Source organism: Trichomycterus rosablanca, chromosome 4, assembly GCF_030014385.1.
Source record: "Trichomycterus rosablanca isolate fTriRos1 chromosome 4, fTriRos1.hap1, whole genome shotgun sequence".
In the NCBI taxonomy this organism is placed as follows: Eukaryota; Metazoa; Chordata; class Actinopteri; order Siluriformes; family Trichomycteridae; genus Trichomycterus; species Trichomycterus rosablanca.
In genome coordinates, this window is record NC_085991.1 from 11,686,794 (window position 1) to 11,702,436 (window position 15,643).

The following is a 15,643-nucleotide window of genomic DNA, read 5'->3' on the forward strand; positions in this document are numbered from 1 at the left end:
TTTTCGATCCCTTCTTTAATCCCCTGCTCTTTCACTAAAGAATGTTGACTTATCAAAATGTCTCTTCAAAATGTATCACAGTGTGTAATTAGAAATCAAAGGTGGCATTAAATTGGTAAACATGTAAAGCCTGTCTAATTACATGGGTTACAAAGGTACTTTATGAAAACAGCACAAAGCTTTCAAATGCTTCCTAGTCCTGACAGTTGACTAATTAAAAGAAGTTTTTACTGTTTGGAGCCTTTAAATATTTTTCATGTTTCAGCTCTTTAAAAAGAGGTTATAACCAGTCTATGTACTGACACTGGAGGTTTTGATAGTTTTGTAATGCAAGCACCGATCACACTTACCAGCTCAATCAGACAACATAGTTCTGAAGGTCAGTCACTCAGATCAAAGTAACACAAAGACTCTTGTTCCTGCTGGTTCGTTGGTCTAGGGGTATGATTCTCGCTTAGGGTGCGAGAGGTCCCGGGTTCAAATCCCGGACGAGCCCTCATTTAGTCAAATGCTCTGTTGAACTATACAAAAAACTCATCAAGAGTCCCGTTAAAATCTAATGATCAAACAAAAATGACACATGCTGATACACTGGTAGAAGTTGGTGAGCTTATGAGGATGTAAATACCTTTCATAACAATTCTTCCAGTCAGCTTAAAGTTTTTTTTTCTTCTACAGATTTTAGAATCTTTGGGCAAATTCAAAGCATTGAAAATGTTTACAAAATCCAAACAGCAAGGAGCATGAAGTCAACACGACAAGATAAAATATCATGGTAATGTAAATGTTGCAAAATCTTTTGTATAACTAACCGATTAAAGACAGCGTCACAACGTTTGTATTGTACAGTTTGGGTGGATAAACATGATACATAACGTAAACAGCTCCTGTCAAATGCTTCCAAGTCTTTTAATTTGACAAAGCGAGTCTTTAATGACACCTCATGCTTAAACTGTTAGAAATGCTTTAATGAAGCTTTGCATTGAATTTTGTTTTGTCATGAATACACTTCCCAGTGCAACCAGTCAACATGGTGTTGACACTAAGCCAGACTGGCTCGTTGGTCTAGGGGTATGATTCTCACTTCGGGTGCGAGAGGTCCCGGGTTCAAATCCCGGACGAGCCCTTTTTTACCCACGTTTAGTCCATGTGTCTATATAAAACGGTTTGACATTATAATCTAATCAAATGATACAAGATTTAAATAGATGTATTTATTTATTTGCACAATAACTTTATTATAAATGATTTTTTTGTATTGTTTTGTACAAGGTTTGTAGTAGGTGAGAGACATTGGTGTATGTATATAAAAATTAGTTTGACATTAATACATCAAATTATATGACACTTTAATTGCTTCATTTTTCTGAATAAATGCACAATATATGTTATGAATATTTGCCTATTTTCATGTGTAAGAATTCATCAAATAAGTAGCTCTTAAATGTTTTTTCAAGCACTTATATAAACCAGAATGCCGAATGTGAAACGGATGTTGAATATTAAACTAACGGGCATGAGTATGTACGCTTAAAATGGCTAATGATAACTAGCTAATAATACATTGTAAATATACTGTTAAATGGTTTATGACTTTAAAACATGTTAAACTGTAAAGGCGTGGCACAATATGACAGTCTGGTTAAGGCTCTAGTTAGTTGATTTTGCAATTATATTAGCAATTTGGCAAGCTAGTAGCTGTTTGATGTTTAAAAAACAAAAAGGTGCTATACAGTCAAACCGCCTACACTAAAAAGCTCACTTTTGTTTAGAATTACAGCACTGAGTGTTAAACGTTAAATCGAAGCCAGATTCACTGCATTATGCTGCACGGCTCCACATCGTTTCCCGTTTAGCCACAGATGTAAGTAAGTAAGTAAGTAAATTTTATTTATAAAACACTCTTAAAACAACTTACGTTGACCAAAGTGCTGTACATCGAATAAGCATACATAACACAACATTATATTAAAAAAGTAAGAATGTCCTCTTCAAAATCCAGCAAGGTTTAATAATCTAAAAACGTGACAGAACTTTAATGGGAAATCTCAACTCTGAGTCAATTCTCATTGGTCCATCACGTTTGATTGACATCCACATCTTCCAATTGTAGACACATTGGACGACAGGCCGTAAAGCGAGATGTGTCACCTGAACAACAGCTGGAACGTAAGTGAAACCAAAAATGCTGCTAAATGTTCTGTGTGTAAAAGTGAAAATAAAAACAGCAGTTTTGATGTTGTAGCTGCTGTATTTATTCCTTTAGAATATTTGTTTCACAGTCTGAGCGTTGTTATTTAGATAGCTAGTTTAACCATTGTGCATTGAGACATGTATTATTACTATTAATATCATTATTATTTATTATTATTATTATTTTTTTTTATTATTATTATTATTTTATTACTGTAAAAATAATTTACGCTGCACCGTCAGGACAAAAACAAACCACAACCTTTGAGGAACTGCTCATGAATCTCCGCTATCAAATTATAACAAGAATATAAAACAATAATTAAGGATTTAAATTTCTGAGAAAAATGCAGAAGAACATCTGAAGATGTGAGTTCAGTTTGGTTCCTCCATGTTCTTCAGATGTTTCCACATTATTTACTATCCCAGGAGCCAGTAAACATTCATCAGTTCACCTTTAATAAGCACCAGAACTAAATCCAGCTGTTTATTTTTTAATGAACTTAATTTGTATTTTGATGAAGGAAAAATTTCTGGACGATCCCTGTGGAGCGAGGACGTTCTGAAGGACGCCACAGCGCTGCAGAACACAGCAGAGCCGATGAGACGTATTGTGAGGATGGCAGCACCATTACAGGGCGCTCGGTCCAGCGGCTCGTTCTCTTCAGCTTCAGCATGGAGAGGGGGGACACGGGGGCGCCAGCGGGGTCCAACATGCCTACACAAAACACACACACACACACGTTACAGGAACACTCCAGCCTTCATCTGCTCACTAGAATAAAGATCTAAATCTAAAAATAATCCACCTTGATTCTCCATTGTGGTCTTCATCAGTTTTTCACACTCTTCAAGTTGGGTTATAAATGTGGGAGCAATCAGAACATGCTCGTCCTGGACGTTCTGCTGCTGCACCACTTCATCAGAGGACCTGAAGATCTTCTCCAGAACAGCCTGAAGTGGATCTGCTGGAGAAATGAAACCTGATTCAGCACCATGATGGATTAAACACCACACAGCTCAAACCACACTTCAAGATGTACCTTCAATCCCTTCTATAACCGGGTTCTGCTCTTCTGGCTTCTTCTCCTCCATGTTCTTCTTCTCCATGCTCGGCTCTACCGGGTTCTTCTCTTCCATCTGTACCACCTGTACCTCTGGGTCCGGTAGAACCTGTGTACTCATCCCTACATTCACCTCATTTCCCATCATCCGATTCTCCTCCTTGCTCGGCTCCACCTGGTTCTTCTCTTCTATCTCTATCACCTGTACCTCTGGTTCCTGCCCTTGGTCCTGCAGAACCTGGGTACTCATCCCTGCGTTCTCCTCGTTTCCCATCATCTGATGTTCCTCCACGTTTGTGTCCTCCTGCCGGTCCTTCTTTTTGAGTCTCTGCCACCATTTCTTCTTCTTCTCCTTCTTCTCAGGTTTGGGTCTGTGCGGCTCCTCATCCTCATCAGACAAGACGCTACAACACCGCAACTTCTTGAACCAGAACATTTTAGCTGCTTCGATGCTCCGTCTCAAAGTGAAGCAGCACCAGCACAGGAGCTCAGATCAGAGCTTGTAGAATGTTGTGACATCATCATGATGTCACAGTGTGTGCTGGAGCTGAGAGCAGAGCTGATGATCACAGCACCACTCAGTGTCTTTAACATTTACTTCAGATGTGGACACGCCCAGTGTAGATCTGTATAGCCAAAAGTATGTGAACACCCCCAGAGATCACACACACACACAGACACACACACACACACACACAAACAAGCATTTCTTGCAAATCTAACTGAAGTTAATATTACTGACCAAACCCTGAATAGATTTTTGTATGTGTGTGTGTGTGTGTGTGTGTGTGTGTGTGTGTGTGTGTGTGTGTGTGTGTGTGGTAATCCTCATGATCTGAGCTGGATGGTGAAACACAGAATTATGGGTCCCCGGAATCTTGGTTCAATCCGAAAATCTGATAACTACACCTACTAGGCATAACATTATGACCACTGACAGGTGAAGTGAATAACACTGATTATCTCTTCATCATGGCACCTGTTAGTGGTAAGGATATATTAGGCAGCAAGTGAACATTTTATCCTCAAAGTTGATGTTAGAAGCAGGAAAAATGGACAAGCGTAAGGATTTGAGCGAGTTTGACAAGGGCCAAATTGTGATTCCTAGTCAACTGGGTCAGAGCATCTCCAAAACTGCAGCTTTTGTTCCCAGTCTGCAGTGATCAGTATCTATCAAAAGTGGTCCAACAAAGGAACAGTAGTAAACCAGCAACAGGGTCAAGGGCGGCCAAGGCTCAGTGATGCACATGGGGAGCAAAGGCTGGCACGTGTGGTTTGATCCAACAGACGAGCTACTGTAGCTCAAATTGCTGAAGAAGTTAATGCTGGTTCTGATAGAAAGGTGTCAGAATACACAGCGCATCACAGTTTGTTGTGTATGGGGCTGCATAGCTGCAGACCAGTCAGGGTGCCCATGCTAACCCCTGTCCACCGCCAAAAGTACCAACAATGGGCTCAAGAGCATCGGAACTGGACCACGGAGCAATGGAAGAAGGTGGCCTGGTCTGATGAATCACGTTTTGTTTTACATCACGTGGATGGCCGGGTGCATGTACGTCGCTTACCTGGGGAACACACGGCAGCAGGATGCACTATGGGAAGAAGGCAAGCCGGCGGAGGCAGTGTGATGCTTTGGGAAATATTCTGCTGGGAAATCTTGGGTCCTGCCATCCATGTGGATGTTACTTTGACACGTACCACCTACCTAAGCATTGTTGCAGACCATGTACACCCTTTCATGGCTGTGGCCTCTTTCAGCAGGATATTGTACCGTCACAAAGCAAAAACGCTTCAGGAATGGTTTGAGAAGCACAACAACGAGTTTGAGGTGTTGACTTGGCCTCCAAATTCCCCAGATCTCAATCCAATCGAGCATCTGTGGGATGTGCTGGACAAACAAGTCCGATCCATAGAGGCCCCACCTCACAACTTACAGGAGTTAAAGGATCTGCTGCCAACATCTTGGTGCCAGATACCACAGCACACCTTCAGGGGTCTAGTGGAGTCCATGCCAAGTTTTCTGTGCCAAACACAAACAGAGTCATCTAGACTGTTTACAGCAAAGGTGCAAAAGTCAACATATGTGATGTTATGGGGGTGCATCTGTACCCATAGCATTGTGCTTTCATACCACCCATTGTGTGGTGTACCACTGATGCAAAGGTGTATGATGAAGTTGTAGAGAGACACATCATTTACCAGCAGGTTCATGGTTATTTTAGCAAGACAATCCCAGGCCTCATTCTGCATGTGCTACAACAGTGTAGGTTTGTAGACTCTGAGTGCTTGTGTTTGACTGACCTGCTTTTATTCCAGATGAAGCTTTTATATTAAGCAATAATGGGCAAAAATTTAATTTGCAAAACTGCAACAATTAGTATTTTCAGTTTCCAAATGTGTAATAAATTTATTTATGCTATAAATTTTGTCAGTAAAAACATCTTTGTATTTAATATAAATAATATGACTTTATAAGTCTGTCGTGAATCTAAAAAAATAAACCATGTGATACTCAGTCTGTGATCTGTATACACTGGTTTTTGTACAGTGTAGAGGAGTTTCCTGTTACTGTGGGCTCCATGGCACAGTAGTACAGAGCAGAATCTGATACTGCAGCAGAGGAGATCTTCAGATTCACAAGGTTTTTTGTTCCATCAACTGTAGCTGATAAACCAGAGATGCTAGAACTCTGCTGTGATCCAAATGCACTGATAGAAACTATAAACTCTGGTGTAGATCCAAGATACTGACGATACCACTGCAGATTATTTGCACTCTGATATTCACAAGAGAGAACAATGCTGTGACCCACTGCTGCATTTAATGTATCATTCAGTGATGTTATTGACTGTGCCAAACTCTTCCCTGCAAATCAGATAAATATGTTATATGTGATGTAATAAATAAATACAGTCATACAGTAAAACTAAAACACATTGTGTACTGTGACTGCATGAAAATACTGAGATGTACTTACATTGTATAGCTGAGAAGAGAAGAAGAGAACACAGGAACATCATGTTTGTATTGTGAGAAGTGAAGGAAGGACGGGGTGATTGTGCTTCTATACAGTTCTATACAAACTCCTCCTATTTTCAGTTGATTGAGTGGGGAATGAAAGCAGAACTTTACATTAATCACAGCCATACTGAATATTTTAATCATGCTTTTCCATCTGGCAGTCTGACGCCAGAGTGTTTGGGGCAAATGCCTGGAGAACGTTACCTGCCTGACTGCATAGTGCCAACTGTACAGTTTGTTTCAGAAGGGATAGCCTAATGATATAGGGTTGTTTTTGAGTGTAGATAGTCACTAAAGTTATGATGCATTAAATGACTTAAACACAATTGAAATGTCACTAATATTTGTACTGACACAGTTGTTTTGGATACTTGATCTTGGATCTAATGATGCTTGCTTGGTTTAAAGTGTAAGATTACAGGGATGTTTGGTTGTATAAAATGATGTGGACTGTGAGTTTTGTTGTACCTTTGGATTAGTTTGCTTGATTGTTTGGATCTCTGTTTTTTTACTTTGTTCTGCCTTATTTACTACGACTGTGTTTGTTCAATAAACCTGCACCTGATTCCTAATCTGGTTTATGAGTACTTCGTCACAAAATGCTTTACCGTCCCAATTTTTTTTTTGAATAGATGTTTATTAATAAATAAAATAAAATTGAGCAGATAAAACATGAAATATCTCAGATTCATCCTGTCTGCAATCAAATAAAAGTCAAAGTAAATGTAAGAAACTGTGTTTTTTTATTATTTGCTTTTTCCATACCGGCCCAACTTTTTCTGATTTGGGTTGTATTTAAACTGGTGTACTGTACTACTGGGGAGAAATTTAATTTACCTTGTGTGGTGAAAAAGTGCTTGTGGCTACTGGAGCAGCGATGATGCATAACTAAGCACTAGAACTTTTTTTAAGCATAAAGTCATGCAAACTTTATGCTATATTAGTCATGCAAACAGAGAGACGTGCGCCAGCTAGCGGACAATTACTGAACTACTGGTACACTTCTCACGGGAATTTTAAACAATCAGACCTGACATTCCAGATTTTGTCCGTTAAATTCAAAATCCGTTAAATGAAGGTCCGCTAAATCGAGGTTCCACTGTACAAAAAACTCAAATTAAAGAATAGAGCATTCCCAGATAATGTTTTGTTATATAATTTTAGATTAGTCATAAAAACAGAAAACTGGTTTTTATTACATTTTATAACTAATGCAGAGAAATAATAAAGGACAGAAATATTCATGATTTAAACATTTAAATATTTTCCTCTTCATAAAACAGCAGAACAGATTAAATGTAGGTGTTTGTTTTTTGTACAATATACTGTAGAATGATTTCCTGTCACTGTGGGCTGCAGAGCACAGTAGTAGAGAGCAAAATCTGATACTGCAGCAGAGATGATGTTCAGATCCACTCGATTTTTATCTTCATTTATCTTTACAGATATTCCTGGAACTGGAGGATCAGCTTTTCTTTCATAATTACCCTCACTAATCAGAATAATGAACTCTGGTCTGAATGTGGAGAACTGACGATACCACTGCAGGTTATTATTTGTACCAGATCCTTTGTAATTGCAGGATAAAGTAACAGAGTTTCTCTCCAAGACAGTTTTAGTGGTTGTAACTTAATTAATTTCCTGTGCGTGATTAAAACCTGTGGACAGATAAAGAACAATGTTTATTTATATATAAAGATATGAGTGTAAGAATCTAGCAGCAGATACATTGTAACTTCTATTTAAGGTTTGGATAAAGGTTCTCATGTGTTATGTGATGTTATTTCTCACCTAAAACAATGGAAAGAAGACACAGAAATCCAAACAATGCCATGACTGAACTGCAGAATAATGTAGCTCAACACCTGCTATCATATCTTATGCATAAATAAACCATTTCCTCTCTTTAACTTCCTTTTCCAGCAGTACAGCCCTGTTACAGAGTTTAATAAAATGTAGATGGAGCCTGCCATCATGTGCACACTTACACTCACTACATCTGTGTGGAACAAAACCTACTATCTACAGTATAATAGCTTATATTATGGTTTGTTTGTTTTTTATATCATGTGAAATTTTGTTTTAGAGATGATTTCTGGCATAGATGACAGGCTGTTTGAAGGGCAACAAGGAAAAGGAAAAATACCCAAGTATTCTTTAAATGATCTTGACAATTATCTTTTCAGGTATGTAATGTATTTCAGTATTTTTTAATACAACACTGATATTTTAACTTTTCACATCTTTGTTGACTTGTCATGCATATTGTTTTTTTAAACATCTAAGGAATTTATATTAGTCCTTACGTTCTGTAGTCTATCAGTGTTTAGAAAGAAATCTCTACATCTTTCTTAGTGAGGTTTTAGATGCTATACTTTTTTTCTTATATAGAGTTGCAGGGGAAGTCTTTGCAGTGAGCCTTGCTCTAGGTGGCCCAGCTCCTTGTTTCCTGCAGAAATGGTGTTATCACTTCTTGGCAACTGGTGAGCTGATGGCTGTAACTAAAGACAATGTCCATGACTTGGAGTTGTTCCCTCTGATACAAAGGGTATGTTTCTCCTTAATCCTTTTCTATAGCAATTTATGTTGGTATATTTATTATAAAAATAAACCTCATTCTAGATTGAGGAAGCAGAAGACCTTACCTCCTGCACTGAAGAGATTATCTGTTGTGGCTACACTGGCCAAATAAATGCTGAGAGTAAATCAAACATTATTAGGTACGTATTGTAATGCAAGGCACCGTTTCTTAAACCCCTATCAGTCTGTGTTTTTGCTCAATTTCTCTGCTCACTATCGCTTCCTAAGTGAAGATGAGTACAAATGTGAACTGTCTTGAGACTAAAGACATTTAAGAACTGGTTTTTAGAACCACTGCTGTAAGACCCGCAGCTATAACACCATTCGAACATGTCATTTGTGTTTTCTTTATATCATGCACATTGGTGTGTACTTTTCTATTTTCATGTGTAAGGCCATTCTGTTACATGCAACCATGCAAAGAACTGTGATACTAAGGCAAATACAAGAAGGTTTAGATGTCTACAACTTTCTGAGCATCTTGGAAAAAAACTAGGAGCATTGCCGTCGTCTTTTTGTGTCTGGGAGTGTGGACAAGGTAGATTGTAACTTGTTTTACATTCATTCGTTGTTAGTCTTGTCCGTCACAAAGAATTGGGCTGAAATATTTACCAGTGATCACTTACATGGGAACCTGAAGGCAAACACAACCAAGAATGTTTGCAATTTCCTCTCCTGATTTCTCCCCCATCCTTTCATAATGGAACTAGTGAAGACATTCAAGTACTAATTTTGTTTTTCTTACCGTAAATTAAAAGAGAGAAGTTCCAAGTCACAGATATTCATTCAAGATTGGGAGGGAACTCCCCTAGATCTGCAGGAACTGAGTTGGTGATGCTTGTTTTGTAATTTATATTACTGTATTATATTTTATAAGATGCTGGTTCTGAAGACCCTGAGAAAATGACTGTCCCTGAGGTGATGCAATGGCTTACAGGACAATCCCACAGGCACCTGCTCCTGTCGGAGCGACAAAGGTTTAAGATAGTGGTCCATTTCAACCACAGCTGTCTAGACCGCATGCCAGACCACACTATCTGCTACCCAGTTGTGAGTGCATGTACACAGACTATTACCTTCCCTACAGCCCATCTTACCATGTTTCAGGAGTTTCAGCAGAATATACTTATTTCAGTAATATATTTTTGGTTGTCTTGTTAACCTTAACCAGTGTTTCTTAACCTCTGTCCTGGATACCCACTGCACATTTCATTGTTTTCCTTGCTCACTTTATCAGATCATTAGGAAGCCCTTACTGAATTGAAATGAGCAAAGAAAACACTCAAATGTACAGAATTTTCGTCACTCGAGTGCATATGGCTGGCGCTGCTTGTACGGATCCTGTCTGTTTGTTTGTTTGTTTTTATTCTTTTTATCTTATTTTATCGGCTTCCTTTCTATTTTATTCGGTTGTTTCTTTTATCTGTTTTAATTAAATTATTATACCTGCGACAGAATCACAGTAAAATTTAATGATACTTTTAGGGATTACTCTCTTCGCTATGCTACCTGCCTTTGCTACAGCTAATCGATTGAGATACTCATCAGAAGAACTTTACCGGCTTTGGACGCAGTATGTACCCAGAGAGAATGCGTTTTCATCTGGACATTGCTCTCTGGCATCCAAGATATATTCATCGTGGATTCCGTCATCATTTTGATTTTAATTTGGCAGTGGCAATACTGGAGCTGGGACTATATGTCCCCTTTGGTCTACCGATGCACGGCATCAAAGGAACTACAACCGCGGTGTGGATCACAGTGTGCTAAAGCCGCTTCAAAAAATAGCTGGAATTATACACGCGTCTTGTTATAAATTTGCTCTCTATAACATTCGGTATATTACCAACAAGTCTTCTCTGGTTAATGACTTTATAATGGATCGGACACTCACAGAGACATGGCAACCTCTGCATGACTTGGAAACATTTTCCTTCACTATGGTATCCGTTTTCACTGTTATGCTGATGATACGCAGCTTTATGTGTCTACCAGACCAACCTCTGACCTTCCTCCCAATGCTCTTATTGACTGTTTACATGATGTACATATATGGATGACAACCAACTATCTGAAACTCAATAGTAGTAAAACTGAGTTACTCCTTATTGGGCCAAAATCTGCACTTTCAAAAAGTTGTATCTGCTCTTGGCGTTATCCTGGATAGTACGCTTTCTCTCTCCAGTCATATAAATAACATTTCCTGCATTGCTTATTTTCATCTTTGAAACATTACGACCGGCCTTATCACAATATTCAGCGGTAGTGTTAGTCAATGCATTGGTTACTTCATGCATCGACTATTGCAATTCAATTCTTATAGGTATTCCCTATAAGCTTATTCAGAGACTCTTGCATGCATCTAACTTTTAGTGTGGTGGTGCATATATGTAAAAAGGAAGTTAGTTTGATCAAACAGGAAGACAGTTTACATTCCCATCCCCTGATTGGCTTACAGCCTTAAAAACAGAGCCTGCATTCAGAGCACTGGTAGATAAAGTGTATAGCTACAAAGAACATTTAAATCAATCAGGCTTTTAACAATTACTTTACAGCTTTCTTAGAAAGCTGTGCTAGCCATGGCATTTCTACTTATTTACCTTCTTTTACAAGGTCACTTTTTGTTTGTGGAAGTAAATGGTAATGAGGAGGACATTACTGTTTTTTTCACTAATACAATGAGATGCATTCAGAACACTGCAAGGGAATCTGACAGCATGGGACATGACAGTACGATACTGGAAAGATTATTTTGTGAGCTTAATGGATACTCACGGACAATTTCTTATTTTCTTTTAATTCGCCAGCAGTTAGAAGGGGGTAATGGTCAAAGAAGTTTGGGTGCACTGGAGGCACTCTATTCATGTTTTCATTCCCTAATAAATTCATTTGAAAACTCAAGATCGGTGGAAATGAGACATAGGGATACATTTACTCCAGGTGTACCTCCAACAATCAGAACTGGTCATCCTGGTCGCCCTCAGTACAATATACTACATGAACAAATTACCTACTGTTTGTCTCTTAGAATGAGTTGGCAAAGAATAGTTGTATGCTTTGGAATCAGCAGAATGACATTGTACAGGCACAGACAGCAACTTCAAATTGGTCAACTGACGTATACAGCAATGTCTGATGCTGCTCTGGCAGACATTGTTAGTAGGATCCTTCAAACTACCCCAAATGCAGGAGAAAGGTACGTGCTAGGAGGACTACGGTCTTGCAACATCAGAATACAGCGTTGGCGTGTGAGACGTTGCCTGCAACTGCTTGACCCAATTAGACAGGCTTTCCATCACCGGCGAGCAATTCGCCGAAGAATTTACAATGTTCAAACTCCCAATCAATTATGGTGAGTAATTTGTAATAGTATTTAAAAGATTGATTTATTAAATATACACCCTGGTAATAAAGTAGTATATACTGTATATTCTGATATAATGTGTATCCAGTAGTAGTGGAAGTACTCAGAAGTTTATTTTAGTAGAAGTACAAATACCACAGTGTAGAAATTAAATAATTTGTATTCAAAAATACAGAAGAATTAAAATAAAATTATACTTAGGAGTACCTAATGTAAAATTACTCATTAGTGTTTCATTTCAGAACATATTATACAGTCCCAAAACTTTTAATGGTTTCAACAGCAAACAATCTGTCACTTGCAATATCTGTCACTGCATCAGATGCAGAAAATTTTAAACACCCAGATGTGTCAGTTTATTAAACTTTTAAATCTTTTGATTATTTTACTGTTGCATACAGGAAGACTGTGTACGTGATTTTCCCTGTTTCCAACTTTTCCCTCCACCAGTTCAATATATCAACAAACAGTGACAACAAACAGCTCATTTGTTGTCTGACAAATTATTTGTTGTTAGGACCAGCAAAAGCCTAATATCTTCCAAATTTGGATCTGGCATATTTTTTTGCCCAGGAGTGTTGCCAGCTGTAGCCTAGTGGTTAAGGTACTGGACCAGTGATCAGAGGGTCGCTGGTTCAAGCCCCACCACTGCCAGGTTGCTGCTGTTGGACCCTTGAGCAAGGCCCTTTACCCTCAATTGCTCAGGCTGTATACTGCAACTGTAATGTAAGTTGCTTTGGATAAAGGCGTCTGCTAAATTCTGAAAATGTAAATGTACAGTGTTATTTAAAAACCATGCATGATAGAAAAATTTCACTAAAATTCAGTGTAACAATATAAGGTCTGTCTATTTTAGTTATATTATATAATATACGTAATTATAATTATACAACCCCAAGAACAGTTTAAGAACAACAGTTTAAGAACAGTTTAAGAACAACGTTTCTTAATGTGCAATTGCAAGGAATTTAGGGATTTTATCATCTACAGTCCATAATATCATCAAAAGATTCAGAGAATCTGGAGAAATCTGTGCAAGTAAGCGGCAAGGCCGAAAACCAACATTGAATGCCCGTGACCTTCGATCCCTCAGGCGGCACTGCATTAAAAACTGACATGTAACGGATATTACCACATGGGCTCAGGAACACTTCAGAAAACCATTGTCAGTGAACACAGTTCGTCGCTCCATCTACAAGTGCAAGTTAAAACTCTACCGTGCAAAGCAAAAGCCATATATCAACAACACCCAGAAACGCCGCCGGCTGATCTGGGCCCAAGCTCATCTGAGATGGACTGACGCAAAGTGGAAAAGTGTCCTGTGGTCTGACGAGTCCACATTTCAAATTGTTTTTGGAAATCATGGACGTCGTGTCCTCCGGGCCAAAGAGGAAAAGGACTGTCCGGATTGTTATCAGCGCAAAGTCTAAAAGCCAGCATCTCTGATAGTATGGGGGTGTGTTAGTGCCCATGGCATGGGTAACTTGCACATCTGTGAAGGCACCATTAATGCTGAAAGGTACATACAGGTTTTGAGGCAACATAGGCTGCCATCCAAGCAACGTCTTTTTCAGAGACGTCCCTGCTTATTGCAAGACAATGCCAAGCCACATTCTGCACGTTACAACAGCGTGGCTTCGTAGTAAAAGAGTGCGGGTACTAGACTGGCCTGCCTGCAGTTCAGACCTGTCTCCCATTGAAAATGTGTGGTGCATTATGAAGCGCAAAATACGACAATGGAGACCCCGAACTGTTGAGCAACTGAAGTTGTACATCAAGCAAGAATGGGAAAGAATTCCACCTACAAAGCTTCAACAATTAGTGTCCTCAGTTCCCAAACGCTTATTGAGTGTTGTTAAAAGGAAAAGTGATGTAACACAGTGGTAAACATGCCCCTGTCCCAACTTCTTTGGAATGTGTTGCAGGCATCAAATTCAAAATGAGTGAATATTTGCAAAAAACAATAAAGTTTATCCGTTTGAACATTAAATATTTTGTCTTTGTAGTGTATTCAATTGAATATGGGTTGAAAAGGATTTGCAAATCATCGTATTCTGTTTTTATTTATGTTTTACACAACGTCCCAACTTCATTGGAATTGGGGTTGTATATGCTGTTGTGTGTGACTGTATCAAAATGGATAAAACTTTAATCACTTGTGCCCTTTATCATCTTTCACCAAAGGATGTGTGAGCCAATGAGCAAATTGCGAATTCATCTGTTGTCCAATCAGGAGCAAGGAGGAGAGCGCGGACAGACAGAGAAGGTAATGGCGGAGTAGCGGAGCGGTTTTGGAACACAGAGAATGTTCGCGTATACAGTAGCAAAACGCAAGTTTCGTTAAGTTTAGATTTACGGTGTCATGGGTGGAAAGAGGACAGAAGCTTCGGGACTTCGTCAAAGTCTTCCCCGGAACCGTGTAAACAAACGGTGTAGCGGGAGTAGAGCAGATGAATGGGAACAATCCCATTAGTCCGCATGCAGTAACGCGAGGCTAAGTTAGATAAGTTCCAAGTCGGTGGCTGGATAACGTGTGGAAAAGTTTGGTTTCAGTCGTGTCAGGTAACCGGACTGTGGATTTAACGTTTCACTGTGGAAGCGGCAGAGGAGCAACTCGCAAAACGCCGGCATGCATCAAAGAGGACATGTTAGTTTTGTCTCATCCACATTGTGAGTACACCCTGCCATGAGTCTTTCTCTCTGCAACAGCACTGGGCCAAAGTAAAGTGACAGTTGTTAGGCTCTGTGGTGTCAGGGGAATACACCATCTCTCCCTGACGCCACAGGCCTTACAGAGCAGAAAACGAGCTGGCTGTAAGTACCTGGCCAGCTCGTTAGGGCGAACGCGCTGCAGCTGCACCTCCCCTTATTTAAGGGGATGGCGCTAAGCTGCAGGCGTCGCACCTTCTGTTTTCCTGAGGTTTGCTTTTCCTTTCTTTGAGTTTGTTTGGCACTACGGTGCCCTTTTATGTTTGTTTATTTTCTGTTGGGCTGCAACGCACCAGCCACTTTACTTTGGGTTACTCGGTACCTCCAGGCACTGTACAGTGGTTGGAGGTGTAGGGTCAGGAGGCCCGAGGTAAAGCAGGTTTAGGTTTTTTTTTGTTTTGGTGCGATCCTGGACAGCCCACGCCCTACGGGGCTTTTCTGGATGCAACGCCGTGCCGCCGCCACTGTGCCGCCGCCGCCGAAGAGCCGCCGCCGCCGCCGTGCCGCCGAGCCACAGCCGCCGTGCCGCCGCCGCCGTGAGTCTGGTTCACGCGCCCAGAGGGACGCGACCCCCTCCCAGCGCAAAGCGCTGGTGACAGCGTCGCGTTTTCTCCTCTAGGGTGCTGTTTCAAACGGCCACTTCCCAGCCATGCTGGCTGGTGACAGCGCCGTCACGTTTGTTCCTTTTGAGCTAATAAATAATCCGCACCCG

The 15,643-nt window shown here is 40.0% G+C and overlaps 1 protein-coding gene and 2 non-coding genes across 4 annotated transcripts; 2 read left to right on the forward strand and 1 right to left on the reverse strand.

The window, feature by feature from the left end:
• The first annotated feature begins 424 nt into the window (after positions 1 to 424).
• trnap-agg (transfer RNA proline (anticodon AGG)) lies at positions 425 to 496 on the forward strand. Its single transcript has one exon. It is a non-coding gene; the product is annotated as a tRNA-Pro (tRNA).
• A 558-nt stretch (positions 497 to 1,054) lies between these two features.
• trnap-cgg (transfer RNA proline (anticodon CGG)) lies at positions 1,055 to 1,126 on the forward strand. Its single transcript has one exon. It is a non-coding gene; the product is annotated as a tRNA-Pro (tRNA).
• A 1,548-nt stretch (positions 1,127 to 2,674) lies between these two features.
• LOC134311403 (uncharacterized) lies at positions 2,675 to 3,734 on the reverse strand. Of its 2 annotated transcripts, none has more exons than XM_062993044.1 (3): positions 3,237 to 3,734; positions 3,003 to 3,158; positions 2,675 to 2,911 (listed from the first exon to the last, which is right to left on the reverse strand). In XM_062993044.1, the coding sequence occupies exons 1-3, from the start codon at positions 3,691 to 3,693 to the stop codon at positions 2,697 to 2,699; spliced, it is 828 nt and encodes a 275-aa protein (XP_062849114.1). In that variant the 5' UTR covers positions 3,694 to 3,734; the 3' UTR covers positions 2,675 to 2,696. The 2 variants fall into 2 exon arrangements, with proteins under 2 accessions (XP_062849114.1, XP_062849113.1); XM_062993043.1 differs by having other exon boundaries at positions 3,003 to 3,161.
• Between the last annotated feature and the right edge of the window lie 11,909 nt (positions 3,735 to 15,643).

Coding starts and splice junctions, on each gene's coding strand:
- LOC134311403 (XM_062993043.1), bottom strand. CDS start 3,693: ATGTTCTGGTTCAAGAAGTTGCGGTGTTGTAGCGTCTTGTCTGATGAG. Junction 3,162..3,236: donor GGTTATAGAAGGGATTGAAG/GTACATCTTGAA, acceptor TCATTTCTCCAG/CAGATCCACTTCAGGCTGTT. Junction 2,912..3,002: donor GACCACAATGGAGAATCAAG/GTGGATTATTTT, acceptor TGTTTTGTGTAG/GCATGTTGGACCCCGCTGGC.